General features: G+C 38.0%; 1 protein-coding gene across 8 annotated transcripts in view; it reads left to right on the top strand.

Annotated features, from left to right (window-relative positions):
- The window catches only part of LOC138182547 (dystrophin, isoforms A/C/F/G/H), a 439773-nt gene that overhangs the window by 13449 nt on the left and 401829 nt on the right, over positions 1–24495 (top strand). For 5 of the 8 annotated variants that reach the window (XM_069118516.1, XM_069118515.1, XM_069118510.1 and 2 more), the window contains 19 exons: positions 90–238; positions 289–3258; positions 3334–3486; positions 3889–4050; positions 4340–4642; positions 4720–4863; positions 4974–5144; positions 5235–5417; positions 5483–5599; positions 5675–5794; positions 6722–8125; positions 8321–8545; positions 8750–9265; positions 9334–9971; positions 10372–10519; positions 10935–11048; positions 11151–11327; positions 11404–11511; positions 11882–11993. In XM_069118516.1, the coding sequence (XP_068974617.1) occupies positions 90–238; positions 289–3258; positions 3334–3486; positions 3889–4050; positions 4340–4642; positions 4720–4863; positions 4974–5144; positions 5235–5417; positions 5483–5599; positions 5675–5794; positions 6722–8125; positions 8321–8545; positions 8750–9265; positions 9334–9971; positions 10372–10519; positions 10935–11048; positions 11151–11327; positions 11404–11511; positions 11882–11993 (7914 nt within the window). The remainder of the gene's footprint in view (positions 1–89; positions 239–288; positions 3259–3333; positions 3487–3888; positions 4051–4339; positions 4643–4719; positions 4864–4973; positions 5145–5234; positions 5418–5482; positions 5600–5674; positions 5795–6721; positions 8126–8320; positions 8546–8749; positions 9266–9333; positions 9972–10371; positions 10520–10934; positions 11049–11150; positions 11328–11403; positions 11512–11881; positions 11994–24495) is intronic. The other 3 variants (XM_069118511.1, XM_069118517.1, XM_069118518.1) reach the window with 3 other exon arrangements.

Raw genomic sequence — 24495 nt, 5'->3', positions numbered from 1 at the left:
TTAAATTAAAAATTATTAATATCTGTACTAATTACTAACATCTAGTTTATGAAGTTTAAGACTGACATATACGTTGTATGTTGTAACAGATGTGAATACATCGGTGCCGGATAAAAAATCAATAATGATGTACGTTATGTGTCTTTTCCAATCATTGCCTCATTCTGGAGACGATATAGGCGAGTTGGATCTATCAGTAGCGAGTGATAGTAGCCCGGTTACGACGCCAGGAGCAGAGGTATTCGATCTGATTTCGCGTAGCTTAGTAATTATATGTATCTTTTTAAGAATGTTTCTTTGCAGAATACTCTATCTTTCACAAACTTTGGAACGCCAACGTCTCGGCCGATGAGTCTCGCAACGAACGTGTCTGTAGAACTTGGCGGTTATCAAGTTGCTCTCGAGGAAGTTTTGACCTGGCTCTTGGAGGCGGAAGATAAATTAAATCACGCTCCAGAACCTGGATCTAGTTTAGAAGTATTGAAGCAACAATTTCACGAACACGAGACATTTTTGGTGGAATTGTCCGGACATCAGGATGGAGTCGGTGCTGTATTGGAGGAAGGTGCGAGATTATTAGCAGAAGGTGGTTTACACAAGGATGAGGAGCACGAAGTTCGAGTTCAAATGTCGTTATTAAATTCTCGATGGGAAGGGCTTCGAATGCGTGCGATGGAAAGGCAAACTAAAATTCACGAGGTTCTTATGCAAATGCAACAAGGCCAGTTAGATGCATTGCGGCAGTGGTTAACGAGGACTGAAGATAGGATATCGCTAATGGCAACGATCGAACTAAATCAATCCGCTTTGGATGATCAACTAAAATTGTTAAACGAACTAGAACAAGATATTGCAGCGCAACAGGGAATTGTCGATGGTATGAGAAACATGGTAGTTGTCGTGGATGAAGAAAACTCTGAAGCAGTTTACGCGCAAATGGAAGATCAGTTATCTGCTCTCGGAGAGCGATGGACTCACATTTGTCAATGGAAAGAAGAAAGGAGGCAACGTTTGCAAGCTTTTTCTTCGCTTTGGCAAAATGTTAATGACGATTACAAAAGATTAGTATCATGGTTGAGCGAAACTGAGATCACGTTAAAACAAATGGAAGCAAATCCAGCGTCCGAGATTGGTGAAGTATTGGAAAGAATTAAAAAATTACAAATTTTGAAAATGGATATGGATGCAAATCAAAGGAAGTTAACGTCTTTGCAAGAATCCGTTCAAGAACTGGAGGGACAAAGTACTTCGCCAGAGTGTATTAACATATTAGAAAAGATCGAAAATTTGCAAGATCGCTGGGAAGCGGTGGGGCAGATAATGGAAGTACAGACGCAGAGGATAACAAATTCCGGATTTGAGTTTGATCTAAAGACTGAGAGGGAAACATCAATGATTACAGGTAACGAATGGATGTCTGAAACAGTAACAAGTATCGCTTATAAGGAAGAAATTACTGCAGCTTCTACACCTCACAGTGATTCGAAGAAACGTCGTATAGATAGTACAACTAGGCACGAATTTGAATCTGCGTTACATAATCTGTATAAATGGCTCGATTATGTTGATTTAGAAATTGGACGATCGGAGGGAGTATTTGACGAATTGAGCATCGAAGAGAAGAAAGTCGTTTACAATGATACAATAGCTGATATAGAGGCACATAAAGATGACTATAACAGAGTTTTAGACTTAGGGAAACAGCTTCTCGAGGAACTAAGAGATGCAAATGAATCGGTCGAGACAGAGGAAACAAAAATCAAAGACATACAGAATTGTTGGATGGCAACTAACAATCGGCTTGAAGAAATAAAAACTCGTATAGAATATTTAGAAGAAGTGAAAAAATTCCGAACGGAATTGGCTAGTTTAAATTTAATGTTAGATAGCTATACTAAATGGTTTGATTCAAATAAAGGAAACAATCAAGTAGAACCGTTCAGGGTAAAATTGAAGTCAATGAAATCTCACGAGGAACGCATTAAAAAATTGTTAGAAAAAATCAAGGAATTGTCGGAAAATCAAACTGGTAGTAATGAAACTGTTAATTTAAATGCTGATATACAAACTTTTGTTTGTAATTGGGACAAATTGTACAAAATATTGTCTGAAAGGTTAACCGAATTAAATGATGCTGTTGATAAAACACCACCAAAGAAATATACGGATGCAGTTGCTAATCTTACTTCTTTTATTAATAATGTGGAGAGTACATTATTGTCAGAGCATATAGTGATGTCAGATGATAAGACAATGGCAGAACAATTACAAAAATTCAATAATTTACAAAATTCTCTGAATGAACATCAAGAAAATTTTAATTATGTAAATAGTGTTGGACACGAGCTAATAATGAAAACCAGTGGAGATTCTCAGGGACAAAGGCTTAAAGATGCATTACAAGATCTTATCACCAAATGGAGTGATATACCCATAATATTAGAAGAACGGCAACAAAACTTATTGAGAGATATAGAGACTTTAAAGGTATTTAATAACGAGCTCTTGGATCTTCAAAGTTGGCTTGAAAAATCAAATCAGTATCTAGAGGAATTATCGAAAGATAGTGTGTCAAATAATATCGAATGTATGGAATTTAAATTGAAGCAAATTCAATCTTTTTGTGAGGATATAAATCAAACAAAACCTCGAATAGAAAAACTTCAAATCTCTACAAACAGATTACTTGAAAATTCTGAACCAAAGTTTGCGAATGTATTAAACAATAAGCTGGAAGTTGTATCACATAAGTGGAATGCTATTGTTGACGGTGCTAAAAGTTTAAATGATAAATATGAGGATACATTGAAAAAGAATGATGAAATAATAAATGGGATAGAAGATTTTACGAAGTGGTTGTCGACCTTAGAAAAAGAAATACCAGTTGAAACTAAAATAACATCTTCGGTTGAACTGTTTCAAGTTCGTGGCCGATATCAGTCATTAAAAGAAAAAATAGATAAACGAGTAGAAGAATTCCGAAATCTTAACGAAATGGGTAATGATAAATTGTTAAGTTCCGAAGGATCTTCGGTACAAGAACTTGGTAGACGATTTACGTTTTTAAATGCTCGCTGGACAGATGTTACAGATCGTATTTATGAACGATACAGACATTTACAAAATGCCAGCCACGAATATGGTGAATTCCGTGCTTTAGTTGCGCAAGAAAGTGATTGGTTGGATAAATTAGATAAACGATTGAAGAGATCGACAGAAAGTGCTGCAGATGCTGAAGAAATATCAGAGGAACTTGATGTAAGTTTACACGTTATAGTACCATGCAAATTTTTATGGTTTGTATGAAAAGTAATGAATTCTTGTTTTAAAAAGGATTTAGAGAATTACATACGAAATCATCCAGAAATAAGGCTTGAAAAGATACAAGAAATTGGTAAACAGTTGATTGAAAGTAATATCATGACGCAGTCCATTCAAGCAGATGTAGAAAGCTTAACAAGTCGTTGGGAGAGCCTAAATAATCAGGTATGTCACTGTTATACGTAATGTCATAATGCTTGAATTATTGATTCTGTTCATAACAAAAAGTTGTATTTATTTTTAACTGCATGCATCATTGCCAAGGAATACTTAAGTACTTATCTTAGACATATCTATTTAAAGATGTTAGTTTTTTATTCTGCTTTGAAAGATTACTCTTGCTTGTATGAATTATGAAGCTTTTTACTTATATGTTTGAAATTATAATGCTGTACAAAGAAAATATGTTATTCAGGTGAATTTTTTAAAATTTTCCCATATTTTTAAGTTGATAAATTTTTATATATTTATAATTATTTAAGTTCGGTAAATACATTTAAACAATAGTTTATTCAACGAAGTTGTTTAATTAAGTTATACAGAAAATTAGAATTATATTTTGAGTAGGCAGGGCAGCGAGCAAAGCTGCTGGAAGGATCAGTGAAGCAAGCGCAACAATCAGAAGGACGTATTCTTGCCCTTCAGCACTCCCTAACGCAAATAGATTCTGTACTAACTGCACGTCTTGACTGCGACCTTACTGCTGATGATTTGCCTCATGATTATCAGGTCTGTTAGTGAAACTTTTTCTTACCATTTACTAAGCGTATGTTTGAAAGTTCCTGCAAATGTATAAAAAATGTGTAAACATAATATGTGTACTAAATTCATCTTTTTTCTTATATTAATAAACATTGTACATAAAGCATTGCTTCAAGGAAGCATGATAAAAATGTTATCTATGTATTTTGTAAAAATATATATTAATTAGAGTGTAATGTATAAACAAAGAACTAGACTTAGAATAAGATCTAAATTTTGTGATGATAGTTATACGAGTCAGGTATATATATTTTAGAAATTAATGGAAGAAATGGAGCATCAGCGTTCGACTCTTCAAGAAATGGCATTACAAATCGAATCATACAAAGCTTCTGGAAAGCAAGAAGCTGCATTTAGACTGCAAGAACAACTGACTCTTATTGAACAAAAATTCTTAGAAGTTCAAAAGAAATTCCAACGTTTCCGATGTCCAACGAATTTAGAACCGAGATTATCCAGAGCTCTGCGAGAACTCAGAGGAATAGAAGAAGCAACTTGTTTATTAGAATTATCATCAGAAGATCCAGAAGCTATTGAAGGTCAACTTAAACATTGTCTGGTAACTAATTATATACTTCGTAAATTTTATTTTTTATAGATGTTCAAGTTGTCAAAAATCTGATTTTTCATTTATAGCGCTTTTATCAAACATTAAGTGAGATTAAAAGTGAGATAGAAAATATTATTCTAACTGGTAGAAAATTAGTTGAAGAAAAAAGTGTCACTGAACCAGAAAAATTTTCTCGGCGTATTGATATGTTAAAAGAATTGTACAACAAGGTAATACATATTTAATATCATATGTATATTTTTAGTAGTACTGTTTTCTATGTACAACCGTCCCGTTTATACATTATATTTGTTATTATATTTATATTTCACTATTACAGTTGGGTTTACATATAACTGAATCGAAAGCGTGTTTAGAAACTGCTTTGGATTTATCGCGTGATATGTATAAAAATATGTCTTATATTAATATGTCCATAGATAGTATTAACAAAGAATTAGATACACAAAAAAATATGCCTGATCTTCCAGTTAATGCAATATATGTACGAGTAAGTGCATAAATACATAAGTAAATTTAGATTCCATGATTTTTAATAATCTTTATATGAAAACAAATGATTATGAAATTGTTTAAATAGGAAACTCTGACAGAAGTAATACCACGATTAAATGTTGTGAAAGACAAGTTGCTAAATTCTCAGGAAGAATTTTCGAAACTTTGTGACCCAATGTATTTAGAACAATTTAAAGAAAAGTTATCAGACGTTGTTACAAGATTAGCATATACTGAAAAAAGATTAAGACTATGTAATGCTTCAGAGGTAAATCCATCATATATAAAGAAATTGGTGTAATAAATGAGGTGAACAAATTTTTGTACTTTTAGGAAGAGCCTAATGTTGATGAAATAACGGCTTGGCTGTTGCAAGTAGAGGAAAAGCTAAATAAATTGGATGGTGTTCCAGTTGATCAGTTAACGGAAAATCATTTTGAACAATGCAAAGTAATCAATATTTTAAGATTGCGCTACATGAAATGGGATTTTACTTTATGTATTTATTCAATGATTAATTTTTAGGCTGTACAAAGTGAAATGATTGAGGCAAAACCAAAAATCAATCAACTTCAACGTTATACCTATTATCCGAAAGTTTCAGATGTCTGCAAGAAGTGGGAGGATATATCTAATAGAATACAGGTATGTGTATTTATATATGTACATATTTTCGTACAATAAATTTATTCATATCATTCATTGCTTGTTTCCTCATGGCTTGTATTGCTTCTTCTTTATCTTAACATCTGGTATATGTAATGCTTGTGCTTTATAGTACCATTACGTATATCTCATCAAGACAAATTTTCAATATATATATATATTTTTATATATATATATATATATATATATATATATATATATGTATTAAGAGTATGATTATATCATTTCTATAAACTAATGTTTCAATTCCACTAAACATGATAATTGATGTAATACGTCAATCTTTCACATTTGAGGTTTTAAAGTTTTATTAATAAAGCTTTCTTTTTCTGATTATTTTTTCATGAATTCTTTTGCTTCGCATTTATTTTTTAGTTCACTAAAGCATATAATGAGTTTTTTTAAAGATTTATGTGTAAATCAATTATATGTATTTCTACCTCTTAAGTTTGATTGTTAATACTATGTACATGTTTAACACATTATTGTACAAATATTATATATAAGTTATATTGGTACATATTCGTGAATGTTATGGAGCTGTCCAAGAGGTGTCTCTATCTATGTAAATAATACTGCCATTAATAATAAAAAGCAGACATAGACTTTGGTGGATGGAAAATACTTGTCATTGATCAGTTATTTATGATATTGTCTCTCCCCTTGTATAGAATTTTATACAGAAGTCTGAATATGATTTGCAAAAGCAACGAATAAGGAATGAACAGAAATGTGTTCCATATTTTTATACTGGTGATGGATACACGCAGAGAAAAAGCTTTGTTTGCACAATGAAATGCATTGTCACTTTCATTTTGGCCATGCTTGATATTGTCACACTATTAACAATGCTCTTTCAATTAACGCCTGTCCATGAATTTTCTGTTACCTATCATATTTTCACAGGAATGGATCCACAAAATCACAGACAATTTATTAATAAAAAGTAAGGTGGGAGAAACTAAGGGGAGAGACAATTATGGACGCACTAAATTGTCTAAACAGCCGGATCAAACTTCGGTGCAACTAACTAAAAAAGAAAATAAATTGATAGATGAAAATGAGGAGGTATATGGTATAGGATATCTTAATCCTGCATTTGATGAAAGTCAATGTAATGTTATACATACACCTGAAAGTTCACCAGTTGATATCGTTCATCGAAGTCGGAAATCTTCCGTAAAATCTGAGAAAGTAAAAGCTAAAATCGTAGATGTTAGTAGGACTGTTAGACGAAAATTAGATATGAGTTCTGTACCCGATGTTGTTCAAACCTCTCAGCCACAAGTCGTTCATATAGATGACGATCCACCTTCTTCATCCCCTGATACAGATGTGTATATGACCGATGAAGAATTCTTTTTGTCTAAAAATAGCACATTGTTTTCCCAAGTTTCTTCTAATACACTGATTACAACAGATTCAAAACCGTTCGACTATAACACACAGATGAATCCCTTCCGTATCGTTGAAGTGAGAGAAATGGAAATAATAAAATCAGTTGCATCTCCCGAAGATCACGTAATATTACCAAGTGCGAATGTCAGTGTAGGATTAATGCCACAAGTTGTTGAAAGAGTAGAGATTATTGAAGACACAGAAACAGAACCAGAGTCAGTAGATACTGATACGGAAGATAAAGAATCTAGGGTAAAAATATGTAGTGCAGTTAGTAGTGGAAATCAAACTGTTAATAAGAAAAGAGAACTTATTCCTATTTTAAAAAAGAAAAGAACAGTAGACCCATATTCGGCAAAAAGCATTAAAAAATTAACTCTTAAATTAGATGTTGAGGATGACGCATCGGATAATCAAATTTCGAATCGCAAGTTAATAAAAAGTCCGCAATTTTCGTGTAAAGTAAATAGATTTGAAAAAAATTCCATGTGGAAAGATACGGATAGCATAGCTGAATACCTTATACTTGAAGATAATGAAATGAACGCAAAGTTAAACTCAAAATGTACCGCTGATCTTTCTGTCACGTCAGAGATCAGTCCTAGAAAAGGCAGGGAAGAGCACAGTAATGGCAAAGAATTGACATCGAAAAAAGATACAGATTTTTCAAAATCACGTAATACTACCAATCATAATGTTGATGAAAAAAACACGAAATTATCGTTATTCAGACGTACTAGAAGTATTTCAAAAGACGATACGTTAGAAGATTGTGAAAGCTTCTATGGAAGCGATAAAGAAACAGATGATGTTTTAATTTTTTCCGATGACACGGAAATTGATGTTGGAAGTTCCAGCTCAGATGGAGAAGATCTAAATTTAGGAGAGCATGTTGAGCACCTCTTGGGCAAGGTAATTCTAATAACACATATCTTGCCATTGTAAGATCTACCTTGTATATGTTATGTATTATTAATAATATAATTCGTGCATAATAATTGCAATTATAATTTTAATATTTGGTAGATACATAATAATAGGTGAAGGCTAACATAAATGAAGGAGTTTAATACTTTATAAAATTTCTTATAATTTTGTTACATATAGATACAGGCTGAAAAATTATCACAGGAAATACAACAGAAAGCAGAAGTAAAATTTTCTAGCGAGAAGAGGTCTTTCAAAGTTTCAACTAGTTTATCCAGAACCGGCTTGGAGAAAAGTATTTTGGAATTTGAACAAGCTGCACAACGGATGTTACATAGGATGGATGTCATGTTGATGAGCATTGGTGGCATTACTAATGAAAAAGATCCAACTAAGCGACTGGAGGTTTGTATAGTGTTACTCTAAAAATCTGAAATTACATTATATCAGGTACAACCCGCGATTTTGTGTACCCGAAGCTGGAATTGAGTCGGAACCGATTGAGATCCCTATCCTAGAACCGGAGAAAAATTTCTGATTTAACCCGATATTTCCGTAATTTCAGGTATATATATATATTCCTAATCCTAATACATGTGCGTATTTCAGGTACTAAAAGCAGAAGTTAGTACTCTTGCACCAGATGCAGCAGCGTTGATTAGTAAAGGCGATGGTCTAGTCATGACAGTGCACATATCCGATCCTGTTAGGGCTGAGAAGATAAAAAATGAACATCAAGATAAATTAAGAAGTAAATGGCATCAAGTTATGTCCGAAATAGAAACAAGACGCACACAAGCGCAACGAGCAGAGGAACTATTACGACAGTATAATAACATAGTAGCAGAGTTTGAAGACTGGTTCCGTGATGTGCCATTGAAACTTGAACAAGTAAATAACTACGAGGGCCAGTTAGAATCGTTTACTATAGAATTTGATGCTAAACAAGAACAAATTAAAAAATTGAACGACTTGGCTGTTGAATTGAAAAGATTAAATATTGGATATTCTGAAACTATACGATATAGTATCAACAGTAGATGGCAAGAAGTTAGTTCACAATTCAAAAGATTTAGTGGTAGCAAGGATAAGGACAAGCATGTGACAGACAAGAAAGTTGAAGTGGTATGTTTATACATCTCATTTTCGATTGGGTTAAAGAGTCTTGTTTATATTGGTATTATGTTCTCTAGGATTTGGGAGGAGTTGATATGCAAGAATTTACTGCAAGAGTCAATAAGATCAGAGAGGCTGTCGTAACTGTGACAAGATCTCTAAATTCTATACCATTGAATGGTGATGATTACGAAATGTTTTCGAGTCAAGAAGATTGTCTGAAAAAAATCAGTAATGCATTAAATATTCTAAAACCGAGTATTGAAGAGATCAACACTGTTTTCGAAAATGTTGCTTCGCAATTGAGAAGAGAGCAAGCCGAACAAATTAGACGTTTGAGTGATAAATTACGGGACGAATGGATAAATGTCAACCAAAGTTACGTGGAAAGATATAATCGTTGGAATAAATGTCACGAAAAGTGGAAAGAAATTTGCAACACATGTCGAACGTTTTCCGACTGGATGGATAAAACGGAAGAGTCATTAAAAAAATTAAATTCTCTCGGTCAGAGTAAAATATCAAAAACGAAGATATTTGAATTGGAGCAAGAGATCTCTAGAATGCAACGAACCATGAATAATATTAATGTTTCAAGTGCTAGTATTTTAAGTCGTGCTAGAATTGAAGATATAGTGGAACTAAGAGAAACGGTTGAAACGATAAAGCGGCGTTGGCAAAATATTGTAACAGATATTAACACACGAAAAGAAAAGTATGTAAAAATGTCAATAATAATCTATATTGCTTTATCAAATAGATTGTTTATAATGTTTATGAGTTCAATGTGTTAATACACGAAATAGCAATTCAAAGTTTTTGGTATGTATGTAGTATTGAAGGCAAAGCTTTTCCTCTTACTGAGCTATTTCAGTTGTGATTTGCCTTTGGTGCTGTAGTGATCAAGTCAGAATAACCTCTATGTAAATTAAGAAGCATGAATTAACTAGAATTTAAATTGTATTGTACTTACGTTTTTTTTTTTTTGTATATCGATGTTTTATACATTTTAATTTTTGAAAACATCTTTTTTAAAAATTGAACCACTGTTACTTGTATATGAATAGCTTTTATACTTTTAGAATTGTATTTAATAATTATATACTTTTTTGAAGGAGCTTTGCTATGGAAAAAAAGGTGAACAATGAAGGCAGAATCTTAGAAAGTGCTCATAACATTTTAGAACAAATTAATTCTTTATTGGTGTCAGCAGCGAATCCTTCAGATGAGACCTCTTTATCAATAAGATTGTCATTAATTAAGGTAAGTTTATTTACATTTATAAAATAATTAAAAGTTTTCATAAAGATGAACTGTTAATATTCGTGGCACTGTAATTATTTAACATGTTCTTAAAACATATATTAGTTTATAACTTCACTGTGCAGTTTTGAGTAAAGACTGAATTATTTATTACTTTTATAAACGATTTAAATAAATTTTTATTATCGAATATCTGATCATAGAATATGTATCTTGAAGTAGTAGTCGTTATAACGTTATCAAATAAATTGAAACTGAACCTAATAATATCTTCCATACCATGACTGCACAATCTACAGTGTGCCAAGACATAAATAGCAATGATCTGTGTCGCTCCTTTTACTATTAGATTAATATTCTTTACATACAATGGATTTTATAAAAAATGTTAATTTAAAATAATTACCATCTTTAGGCCAGGCAAGAGGAACTCTTCTCCCGTAAGAGAGCATTACAGAATTTAATAAATCAAAACGGTATTCCCTCGGGAGAAGATGAATGTAATAAATTACTTGCAGATATGGATAAGGTATCATATTAAGTTTATTTGAAATACATAAATCGAAATATTATGTGTCGTAAAATTGTAAACGATTATAATTTATGTAATTTACTTAAATTAATTTTCTAGGCTAACACAAGCCTTTCCGGTCACCGTGAATATGTCGAAAATAAACTTGCATCTCTTAAAAAATATATTTGTACCTTGGATAATGTTATGACGTGGGTTATGGAGACCCGAACGAGAATAAATATATCCCGAGAATTATCCCAACAAGAACGAGCCGAAATTATTAATAACGTTATGGTAAGTGTGAAAGTATGTATTTAATGCAATGCAAAATTTTATGCAGAAAATAAATTAAGAACATTTTATATTGTAGACTAAAGTCGAAGACCGAGAAATGGAAGTAAAAGATGTATTAGAGAATTATACTAATTTAGAAAAAGAATGCGAGTCTGCGAAACAGCCTATTTCTGTAGAATTACAAGTAAGTAGAATAATTTATATTATACTAAATTTAATATAATTTTCTTCAAAAAGAATAAATCGTAAAAAATTTTCACTCATCAAATTGTTTGTCTGCTTCAAAATTCGTATTATATCTGAATAAAAGATTTACCATTTAAATATTTGAATATTTCGTTACGACGAAGTACCAACTATGTAAAAAGTAATTGTCACTACGTTCATACTTCTAATTCTGTAGAACAATTGAAGTTTAAAAGATGGCGCTCTGACAAATTAGTTTTCGAACTAACGGTCTGGCGCGCGGGCAGACCGTGCGTTAATAATTTTTATTTTCTGCTTTGTGTTCTGTTTCGTGTTTAGTTTTGTTCTACCACTTGTGTCTTTAATAGGAGAAATTGAAAAAGCTAAGAGAAGATTGGCAGTTTGTGAAGAACAATGGAGAATCATCGAGTCATGAGGTCAAAACTACAGTGGCAGCTGGACCGGCGTCACAAGGAATCGGTGAGTCTTTTACATTTAGATCGTTAAAACGAAGAAATTATTTTACAAATGTAATTTTTCCGACGATATCGGCGTAAATACAATGTTTTTAACGACTAGTATTAGCTAATGTCGATGTTAATTGCATGATTCGTCATATCGTATCGCGCTTCATATTCTATGCGCGGGAAAGGAGTTCAATTTGAATTTGATGGTTGTCTGGTTTTGGCGTTTGCCGTAAGATGGAGTATTATTCGATACAATAGAATCAGACTTGGTATATCGAATATGAAATATGTTTGTTAATTCTCAACCACTATTTAATTCAACATTTTTATTTCGACCATATTTAAAAATCTTTATAATTTACTTGTCTAAAATAAGCATGTATCTACTTTTTCCTAACCTCTAAGTGTTTGAAACTAAAGCAGATGTAAAACATTTTTTAAATGTAACGTTCTTTCAAATTTAAATTTTAGATATGGAACGTTATTAGTTAAACGGTATATCCGAAGTGCATCTCGCAAACACGTAACAGGTTTCTTTATATCGGCAATTTGTAGAGAAAGTAGTCGCGTGCAGTTGGCCTTTAAAAATTCAATAGCAATGAAAGCCGTTCTAACTCTTGCTAACTGTGTGCCTTTGCGACTGTTGGAGGATTTTCCGAGGAAGCTGGCAACTGAACAATAAATAGTACGTTTAGTCGGTCCGGTAAGCGTGGCCACATATCACTTCCACTCCATCCCGTACAACGATATATATCCGCCACGTTAAGTGCAGTCTTTTCACCGAGTAGCGGGACTCCCTTTTTTTTACTTTCGTCCCTCGATCGATTTATGCATTCAGAATCGTCAACGGCGATAAATTACGCCGTGTCGTCGTCCTTTTAATCGGGGACTCTAACGATTCGTGCTCGAATCCTTTGACAGAAAACGAATCGACGCAATAAACCTGTACGATTTTAAAGTTGCGCCATGTTTCTCGTTTATGCTTTAACAAATAAATAATCACAAAAATTCCAACTCCATCCATACTTAGGCATTGATCGTTCGATCTAATTGTCGTTTTAATTGTCGCTATATGCGTCTTTGAAGGAAATCGTGTTATCGTTAACAAAAGTACTGGAAAAGTATATTTAGGAAAATGAAACAACGTTAAAGGTATATCGCAGAGAACATTACGTAAAGTACATTATCATTTTAAGATAGAAAGAAGGAAAAAGAAACGAGTACATAATCCGCAAACAGGACTAAGAAATGTTGCTAGTAGTGTCGTCTTTTAATTAGAGGCCGATTTCCAAACGAGATTGTGAGATTTGGAACGAGTTAATGCACGTTAGAATCGTTAAAACTTCTCGTTGTTACTAAAAGGCTTAAGCCCTCGTCGGGTACAGGGCCATTAACCAGCTGAATTAAAATTTTACAGCAGTGCGCATGATTCAGATTCGCGTTGAATTTAATCGCGGCGGGTTCAGGAAGGAAGAACGTGAGATTGTTGATCCAAAAGCGGAGAGCTTAACGGAAAGGTCGACGGTTTGTAGTATAAGCGCGATCGTCGGGCCGCATAATGAGCGGATAAGCCGCCTAATGTAGTCGTGGTAGAACACCACCAGGCTGAAGATAGCTAAGGCTTCGTTATTCTCTGTTCTTCTTCGTTCTCTGTTTCCAACGCTTCCTTCCTCCATTGTCTTTAGCCTCTGTCAGACCTTTCGGTGTTACATCCAGATGAAATCAAGCTCGTTTGACTAAAGTTTGGGGGCCTACAAAAGGATTAAGCTGGCGCTTTTGATCCATGTTCTGGAATAATATTATTTTTATTATTCTCTTTTATATCCTGTGTCCCTCGCTAATCGTTGTAGTATCTTTTCCATTCTGTCGCCATCGGGAATGTTCGAGTTCCATGTAAATGGAAATTCATACGGTTCATAGTCGTTGGGAGTTGGGAGTTCATTGATTCGATACGTAAGAGAGGATAAGCGAGTTCTCCTTGTGCCCGATCGATTAGGGAAAAAATCTAGGCGGTCTCTTTTTATGTTTCCCTAAGGAATGCAGAGAAGGGATACGTTCATGCTGTCTTTCCCTTATCGAATCACTCCCAGAGGTTCGCCTCTTATCGTGATCAAATGCGTAACATTAGTCGACCGAGTCTCTGGTTTGTTACGATTACTCTGTTCTATAAGAACAGAGTAAAGTAGTCTCTTGAATAATTTTTTAGAAGAAATAAGACAAGGGGAGTGGAATATAGTAAGAAAATAATATGCGTGACAACATCTAACAAATTCAGCAATGTATTAGCGAATATCGATGCAGCCAAAAATGCTAGAAATTTAGGGATCCGTCGTTAATCGATAAACATTCGGATGTTCTTTAATTCGTGCGTCAGTGAGTAACCGAGTGAGTCGTAGCATGTCATGTAGTACGTAGTAGACGCAGACAGTACACGAGAAAATAAAGCTGATTAACCGAATGAGCTTTTGGTAGCTTTTGCGCGACATAATATTTAGCAGTCTCGTGACGTGAAAACGGATTGTAGGTTGATTCGAGCTGACGCGATTAGCGGGATATATTGTGAGCCGTGATCACGTTAACGGTGAATTACGCCGATCCCAGAAAAGCTGCTCTCAACTAGCCTAGCGCGTGTACGTCGACGAAGAGGAACGGATGTTCACCTGAACAAACTCGTTCCTCGTTAGCGAGAGAGCTCATTAAGACTTTCATGTTCCTGTGGTCACGTTTTTTTGCCTAGAGTAGCAACATGGATCGAAAAGGGTAAAAAAAGAGAAGAAACGCACGAAACTTTCGCCCTACAGAGCGCCTTTTAGCATCCGCCGTCAACGCGACAGATGTTTAATCTTTTATTTCTCTTGTTCTTTTATTTGTTTATTACGGTCGAAACGTAAATTCGCCGAATATATGGATTTTCTAGCGCATTAGAAGTTAAACGTTTCGTTCGTATCGCACACGATAATTTACAATTAACGCAAATATAAAATATCGTACGGCGAAAGTCGTAGACATAGATCATCGCGCAACGATATTTCTCTCTTTATATACGCGATAGCGAATCGAACTCGGACAATTCGTAGGATCGTGTTTCTGCTGTACGCGGCGCGTTAGTGGCGGCAATAAAAAATACAGATAAAATTTTCCAGCGCGACCGTGGACACGTACGGATGAGAAATATCGGATGTTGTGCTGTTGTGCTGACACAGGGATTGTACTGTATGACGCTGTGCTAATTGCAGCAGGCTGTTGTACGAGAGACAGCTTTTTATGCGGCGACTGGTAATGACATCCGCCCTGTGCAGCTGACCCTCTATTATTTCTCACCGGTGCTGCTTTCCTATCGAACAAAATCCTCTTGGCAGGAGAACGCGCGTATTTATCTTGCCCCGAATTTCGAATTTCGCATATCAAAGCGCGCATTCAGCCCTTTTCATCATAAATGCCGTCACCGCCGCCCCACTCCACCTCTACTCTCTGCCAATAATTCCTTCAAACTCTCCGCCGAATAATGAATCTCGAGATGAAAATCGCTTTTCGACGTGCACCGAATTATAGCGTTCTTTGTGCCGCGCGATTATTCCACGGAATTTGCTTTCGCGCAAACTCGCCACTGCTAGAGTGTCTTTCGGCCGCGAGCAGAAAAACACAATGTCGTTGAACACGCTTTATTTTTTCGATAATTCAAAGATTTCTTAATCAAAGGATCGTTTCGCTTATTCGTGGAGGCTTGGAGCGTTTGAAGGAAAAGAGAAGAGCAATGTTTCGGAAATTTCTCAGCGAATTTTCCTCCAACTAGGAGACTAAATTTTTCGTTCGATTTCAATCAATATAAGCAACGTGTTCGAAGAAAGTAAAGAAGACGAGGGAAGTTCGCAGGGATTTACGTGGAAAATAAGAAGAAGGGCACTTCTCCGGGATCTAATAAGAGTCAGCTTAGCCGTGAAATTTTATTGTACTACGAAAAAGCTTCCAACGCTGATGGGGTGGTTTCATCGTGCCATACGTTACTGGCACGCATGAATGCTCGTAGGATAGGCCTGTGGGTGGTGCGTAATATAGGACAGTGGTGGTGTATATAATCCCACTGGGTACATAGGTTGTAGAGAACGAATGACGAGGGGTGGACGGATGAGTGAAATAATGGTTTTTTGGGGCCTGCGTTAGACGCTGAAATATGTAACTCGATGGTGACCACGCATTACCGGCAATGAGATTTTGTATTAAAGGCTAATGTGGCAATTGTTATTTAAATTTTCGTTCCAAAGTTGTTTTTTTTTTTCGGTATCGATTCGCTGCATTAACTCTCATTCACTCACGTACTCGCCGGTTTCATACGAGAATTTCGTGAAATATCTGGCAAAAGGTAGATATTTCGGTTAAAACTCTTTCGTCGTTTCCACAAACGCGCCGTATGCGAACAGCATTTTATTGTTCTTGCATTCGCGATTTTCATTCCGCGGTCTCAAAGGTAAGATGATTCGATCGAACGTATAGATATACAAATACGTTCCTTGTCTAGGTCTAGACGAAGCGAATAAATTCATTCAACCGACTGAGATACGTCGGTCTGAGAAGAGCTTTGCATTCCTCTTATATCCGTTTCCATTCTGCTCGCCAGATACGTTCGACTTCGCATTCGAGCAAGAAACTTCGCTCGCAAAACGAACGCACGCGTTCATCCAAACCGTTCTAACGTTACTTGCTAACATCTTACATGTGCGAAAAACTTGTATATCAAGTTGCTGGCACTGGTTAATATGCTTTATAAATTCGTTCGTATATAAAAATATAATTTGGTTTACAAAGCTACGTATATAGATAATAATCTACGAACGTATATACCATATACAGTAAAGCGGAATCCACTTGGAATTTAATCTTCCATAAAAAATAATCGAATAAAAAGACCAACAAGTGTAATAGAGCATAAATTACGTAGAGCCATATTATGAAGTTAATCGAAGGCGACGTCCTGTCTTCGCGTGGCTTCATTGCGTTCCAAGAATTCCTAAGAATACGTTGTTGCTAGTGACGATTATCGTTTTAGTTGTCATTCGTACTCGACAGTCGACATTTTTTATTTCATACCTTGATCGTTTTCTTGTCGTGTCTAATTGCCCCGATGTGGCAAATTTCTTCGATCGTTCGACCCGTGAGACCTTTCAGGGACGATCGAACGATCGTGCTCCGCGTCATCACAGTTTTATTTGTATGAAAGTAGCTGGCTATGTACTCGGTCGTCTCCGAGGCGACCGTCAGGTTCTTGTGCTCGAGGTTGCTCGTTAACGAGATCAAACGCTTGGCGTACAGGTGGATGATGGAGACTCCTCGAGTATCAGTACCTGTTAATTTGTCCTCGAATTGGAAAAGGGTTCTCTTTCAACCGACCGAGTGATTCACGTTCTCGAGGATACTGGAAGAACTGGACGAGAGGTACCCGAGCTTTCTTCAGCAGCTTCCTGAACAAGTCAGGCAGCGAGGTAGCTGTAGTCTCGCGGAATATTCTCTTGTTCATGAATTTGCCATCCTTAACTTCTCGATACACCGTGTCCTCCGACGAAACGTGAGACGCGTACGGATCCGGATAATCCTCGAAGAACGCTCCGCAAGCGGTCAGCTAAAAGTATGAAAGGACAGTTACTTTCGCGCTTTCTTTCATCGACTGAAATTTTAAACTATGCTACGTAAAATATTCTTGGCGCGAATATGAAGGATCTACTTATCGTTTTACCGTGAATGTCTATGCAATTGCATATTTCAATTCCTAAGTAAAGTAAAGTAAAGTGATGTAAGTAAAGATTTATCAGACATCGATAACGAACACTATGTTTAAATTTTATAAAATGGAAGTGGAAGAAACGGTAATAGAATATTCCATAGGTTCCAAGAAATTTCCAAAACATTCCAAGAAATAGCGACGAAAGTGGATCGTCTAAATACTCTTTTCTAACAACTATGTGAAAAGACAGCATTTTACAACGTAGATTGATCGAACAAAACTGCAAACGAAACATACAAAATACGACTAAGTTATCCGAAGGGTTTTGCCTCTCGTTGCTCTTTATCCCGACTTCTCGGTTAGAGTTTTTGCTTCTTTTCTGTTTTCCCTATTTTCTAATCTTTCTCGCGACGAAGAGCACGCGCGGATCTATAGAGTTACTGACGCTTACCCGTTCATTCATACGCCACACCGAACTCCCGCCACCCAGTTATTCTTTCACCCTCTCTTATCGCAATTCATTAGTGAATCGTCAAGAGCTTCGCAAACAGCGAACGTAGACCCTCATTAACGTAATTTCAATGATAATAACGCTTCCACGATTTTAAATGCGCTTATCGTTGTGTTTGCCCCGGACAATGATCGTGACTCCGTGCGCGGAATTACGTGCAAATGCGATATATTTCGTCCCACTCCACAGGAATTCTGGTCATAACATTCTAAGGTTAGGTATAACAATTTCACAATTGCCCCATGTATTGCTATCTTCTTTTAATCGACGCTTCATACACGATTTTCTTTATTCGTTTGAAGCCATTCCCGACCATTTTTCCATCTTACCTGCGATTTTAATTCCAATTCGGCATCGTCGATTCTTCTTAAAATCTATTTTCTGTTACCAAAAATGTTCACGCCGAACGTACGCGTCGACGCTTCTCGTTTGTTCGAAACTCGAACATCCCTTTCTTCTTCGTCTTTCCTGTCACGTTCCTTCGCAAGTTGCGCGTCCGATTTCCTCGAAAAATCATCCGAGTCCGATGTCCAACTCCGAGAAAGTGCGAATCGTGTCCCAACGGGGATGATCCTCGCGTTAAGTCGAGTATTTTCGGGTCGGAATTAGTGCAACGAGATAGGAGTGGCGATTGCATCGTGCGGATCCGTTAGAAAGCTGTAACAATTAGCGGCGCCGGCGGAGAAGAAGGACGGTTGGTTTCTCCAGTTTCGTCCTGGTCGAAGCTGTCTAAGCCGTGTTCATTACTGTACCGACGATCGGGCTGCTCGACGATGAAGAGGGCGGGAGAGGGCGATAGAGGGGCGACAGGGGCACACGGACAGAGTTAGGGGTGGTTTAAGCGAGCGTAGCCACGGCGGTCAGGCTTGTAATCTGACGGTGGTAGGTCGTTCGGTTGGTCGGGGTAAAACGGTCCATTAAGACCGGGTAGCAGTTAGTGGTCATGCTATAGGAAGCAGCCAGCTTACTAATGCCAGCCGTGGTTCATCCCCGTAAGGGCCGTTAACCGGGATCAGCCCTGGGGCTGATTTCACCTTCGCGGAACTTGGATTTCGTTTGACCGCGTCCCGTTTTCCCTTGTTTTCCGCAAACAGAACGATGCATCATGCTGCCCTTCCGTTCTATCCGTGATCAATTGTAACTCATTCTCCGCGTCTCCAAGGGATGTATTTGTCTTCTGTGAACTGGAACGATCGGAGGGTTCCCGGTGTTATCTTTAACCAGCGTGCAATGGAATGCTAGATATCGTTGGTCGGGTCAAGTTTGTTTGTTCTTATTTGGAAAAAATCATTAATCTACGACTTTCGTAGATGGTGCGAATTATTACTTCTCGCATCGTTTAAAGTCACGCGTTTTTAGGATCGTTGTACGTAAAATTGTATACAGTACGAAAGATTAAATTGGTTAAACGTTAGTTTCGTAAAGTGTATCCAATATGGCAATCACGTAGCAACGTTTATAAGCGCTGGTCCATAGAAAGTTATACTCGAACAATGGATACAACGCCACGAGGAATTTTAACATTGACACCTGTAATATCAAAATGTATTCGAACGAGTCGATATATTGCGATAGGTCCGGTTCCTGACAAACCCTACAGTCAGACCTTGTCTAACGATAAACCAGACTTATTGATCGTATTATTGGACCGATTAACGAAACACGTAGACTAGTTAACACTTTCACGCGCGGTTCTTACACGTGTACGCGTACCCAGGAAAGTTTAGCCGCGGTGTAACTTGAGCGCGAGCTGGGCATCAAGTTGACGATGTTATCGGTATGGTACGTGCTCGAGCAAATTACCGTGCACGTATATGTGTTACGTACACACCGTGTCTAGTGTGTCTACGGTCTTGCGTACGGATATCCGAGCCGCGCGTGGAGGACGGGTAAGCAGAAGTTACCAATGCAGAGGGACGAGCCCCCTTAAACGCGCGCCGACTCGGGGGTGGTTTTGCCTTTACGAACCAAAGTTTGATTACTGTTTTCACTGCGGGACTGCCGCGCAAGTGTAATACGACGTCCAAACCCGATACATTCTCGAGTCGTTACTTCGTCGATGTTAGAATTCGCGTGGTTCTTGCTTGCTCGTCGAGCTCGGTCTGTACGTGAAATAATTCGCGGCGTGTAAGGCTTCGTTTTATCGGCCCTTCGTAGGTATTCATTCGCGTATCCACCAGAGGAATTTTCTTCGAAAGAAATCACTTTCGGTCGTAGTTGGTACGTCCTTTTACGACTCTGATAGTAGTCTTTCGTCCGTGTCTTTGAAAACGTAGCGCTGAAAGGGAAGAAAGGAGAGAGAGGGAAGATCGGAAGGGAAAGGAGAGAAAGTCGTTGAGGGACTGATAGTTGGATTTGTCAAGCGTACGAGGCTTTCTTGCAAGCCTATGGTTTAGACAGCGAAGGTTGGAGAACGCGATTGTACGAATAAAACGATTGGCTCGAGAACATCTCCACGATAAATCGAGAGCAGACCCAACACGAAAGTTTCGCCAACGGTAATTTTATTACGTGTAAGTTCGTAAACCTGGGAATATCGTAGCATACAGACGCTTAGTATACGTACAGTATATACTTAGTATACGAACAACGATAATTTTATTACGCATAAGTTCGTAAGATCTGGGAATATACCGATATACAGAGAATTTCAAACATACTCGCGCAAGCGTTTCTCCGTGACGAAGGTCCACCGTGATAGTCGACGTCGTTGCACGGACGATGACTTTTTCATAGCGACGTTTAAAGGACGTATAACGCGTCATCCTGGTGGTGTTCCTCGATTTCCTTCGACCCATCGAAGCAGAAGTAGAAGACACCGTGGACGTAGCGGCCGAGTCGTTAAATCGTCGCAGCAATTTAATAATGTCACGATGCTAACTTTGGACTTAGGAACAGACTGATCTTTGACGCTCGTTAAGGTGGTGTTCGTAATAACTTTTATAGCTTCCGGTGGACGTTAATGTCGTTATAACGCGAACACACAACTAGCTCTAGCTTCGTCGTTTCGTGTCCGAGCAACGCGAGCTTGAATTGATCACGATGTCCGATCGCGAGTTCTCGCCTTGCCATTTTATCGAGGAATGCGTTCACGATCCTCGAGAATTGCGTTCGTTTAATCTTTCGCTGAAATTTATTTCCTCTCGATCTTCTCTGGTCGCATAGTTTCCTTTTCGTATCCAAACCTTGGGACGTAATTAATTCGCTACGCTCGTGTCCGTCTACGGAACTTTGCGCGGCAAGTTTCTCGAGGGGATGGAAAAGGATATTTCCCGAAGAGCATCGGGTTAGAGGGAAACTTTGATTTGACTTGCACGCGACCACTTTCGCACGAGTCTACGGTTAAGCTAGGACCTGTTTCGTCATCGAACAGGTAGCGATTGCACGAAATTAGAATTCTTGTCTGCGGTCGAGGTCGGCGCTCGAACTTCTCTTTGAAAGTACGTAATTATTCGGCATGATCGTAGCCAACTTCCTTCCTTTTCCAACATCCGATCTGTGCATATTTCTTTAAACTTTTAACTTAGATTATCCGTTCGATTTTATCTTATCGTCGATTATCAACCACTTAGGAATTAACAACTGGAGAAACGGAAATCTCATATAAATCAGGTCAAGAGTATTTGTTTTCGGACGAGGATATCGGAATCTTGTTACGAGTAATCGAAATATTAATCGCGTAATTTCCAAATATCGTTAATCTTTCGCCTTTGAACGGAAGACCGTCGAAAGCATCGAGGCGTAGTTGCTTCTAATTTTTGAACGAGGGTTTCGTCGTCGGATTTCGCGACGTTCCCCGGCAAAAGTTGGCGCGATTGTACGCGGAGAGGAGAGGCGAGGACGGTGCCGGGGGAATAATACGCGAGCGTTCCAGAATCCAGAGTTTCGCACGGAGGGAACAATGGACAAGATTAATGGGAAATGGCGTGAGCGCGGAGCCAGTTCCGAGGATCCTAACACAAGCATAACGAGAGGTCGGTCTTGCATAATCTGTCTTGCGGTGTTGCTGGGAAGCATCGCGACGCCGGATTATTGGAACATTTATGGCAGAGAATTTGATATCACGGTCGGATCTTCGAAATCGCTTTGGAAAATCCACCAGTCGGCCGTATTTCATTCACGTCGCAGGAATTTTTGGGTCTAAATGCTGACCGATATCGCAGCCAGAGCTATGATTTATGCGGTCCGTGATTTAATCCGTGCTTCGAGAGCACTCGCGAAATAAAACAGGGATTTAATTAAAAGCGCTTGTAACGCGTTGATCTTTCTCCTTTTTTTTTTTGCTTGCCCGATAAAAAAGATAGCTGCCACGAATTAATTTGTAAACGCGTTTAACGCGAGACGAGCGTGTATTTCTTTTTTCTTTTGCGTCTTTTGTCGAGAGGAAATGAAAGTAGCACGCAGGAATAATCTTCGAGCTGCTGTAGCTCGGAGGCATTTCTTTTTTAAATCTTGTCCGAGTAATCACGCGTGCTTCGGTCGAGATTAAAAACCAACGTACGGATATTAGCTAACCGCCCATCAGCGGCTGTAAATCGAAGAACGCTTCGCGTTTCTCGGGTTCGTCCGGCTTGTCCAGCCTTTGTTCGATGTAGCGCGCGATCGTATTGCTGCTCCTTACGCGTTTCGTTTGTGTTGTGGAAAATGCACTACCGAAAAAAGAAAAACAAAAGGAAAAAAGAGAAAAGGGCTCCGGTCGTAAGAATCGCGGAAATCTCACGAGATTGACGTACGTTTTATCCGCACGGTTGAAACCCATTTGTCGATATCGATAGCGGCGGTGGTCCGCTCTAAATTCAATTCAGCCCGCAAATCGAGAATTCTAATAGACGGCTATAATTTCGCCGCGGATCGTCGATCGTTTTCCGTCGCTCTTCGTTCGGCATTTAAAAATCAGGTCGAGATAAATTGATTTGCGGAAAAGCAACCGACGAAAATAAAAAAAAAAAACGGAACAGAAACTAAGAGCAGGAAGAGCGGGAAGAATTGAAAGTAAAAAAGACGGTAGCAATTTTTCGTAGCGTGTTGGTTTATTCGAGGACGTATTCGAGGGACGCATCACGGTTCCTACACTTACGACAAGCCATAGAATAGGATATTGAAAAATCCCCGTCTTACACTGACACGCTACCGCTCTCCTCTCGTCTCCTCGTTCTTTCCTTTTCGCTTCTCGTCCGCTACCAGCCGAGGATGAATGCGTGCGAGGGTGCCACGAATGGTAGCAGGTGCGCCGCGTGAATTTATCGCGGCGAAGGAGCTCGACTTATGAGCGCTGCTTGTGATTCGAGTCGACCAAGAAGTTCGCTCCACGCTCGGCCAGTGATCGATAATCTTTCAGCTTGGAACTGACAGTACCGAGACGTCCTTCCTTTTCGTCGATCGATTTTTGGGGATTCTGCTTGGGGGGTCGCTACAATTACGATACTTTTCGCTAAACTTAGACCCATTTGCTCCCACAAAATGATACTATAAAAAATCGTCTTCCAAATATTAAAAAGGAAGAGTTAACGAATAAAAGAATAAATTAAAGATAAAAGAAGGAAATTGTCTTAGAGTTCGAACGTACGCGGATCGGATAGTTAGCATTCGTTTGGCTAACTAAGAAGGGTCGCTTCGTTCAATCGGTTGTGGAACTTGACGTACGAAATGCGCGTATCATAACGCGATATATTCTTGGCCCAAAAAGCGTTCTCGATATTGGCACGGTTATGCGAGGGAAGAAGGTAAAGGTGAGACGTTGGAAACATTTGAAATCAGTGCGTTCCCCGGGGACACCTCGTAAATCGTGCGCCCCGTTGTTGGCGCCTTTCCACGTGCCACCCCCTGGTTCTTTGCCTCTCTACATCTTGCTGCTTTCTCTTCGTGCCTTGAATCCTATCTCTGTTTTTCTTCCTTTCTCTCTTCGTCTCTCTTACGCACGAAATCCAGGGAAATCCGAGAAAAATCGCGTTATCGCTAACCCGTGAAACAGAAGCCGTAACAGAAAGGACGACTTTAGAACGCTCGGGAACAAAGTATTCTTCCACAGCCAGTAGTACTATCGCGAGTTTCATATTTTTTTCTCTTCTCCTTTTCATTATAATCTTCCCGTCTGTTTTTCATTAACCGGTGGATCTTTATCTTCTTTATTTTTTATTTTTCTTAACGACGATAGAAGTCGGACGACGACGTTGATAATTCTTTTCTCGAATCTTTCTCTTTCTCCATGCCAATTTCGTTTGTTTGCTCTCGAAACGAGCTATATTTGAAAGCTGTTCCTGATCGTAACACCATGGTACGCTCTTTTTC

This window comes from Bombus flavifrons, chromosome 8, assembly GCF_040668555.2.
Source record: "Bombus flavifrons isolate JBK064 chromosome 8, iyBomFlav1_principal, whole genome shotgun sequence".
In the NCBI taxonomy this organism is placed as follows: Eukaryota; Metazoa; Arthropoda; class Insecta; order Hymenoptera; family Apidae; genus Bombus; species Bombus flavifrons.
The sequence above is the reverse complement of the archived record's forward strand: the minus strand, read 5'-3'. Positions and strand labels throughout refer to the sequence as shown.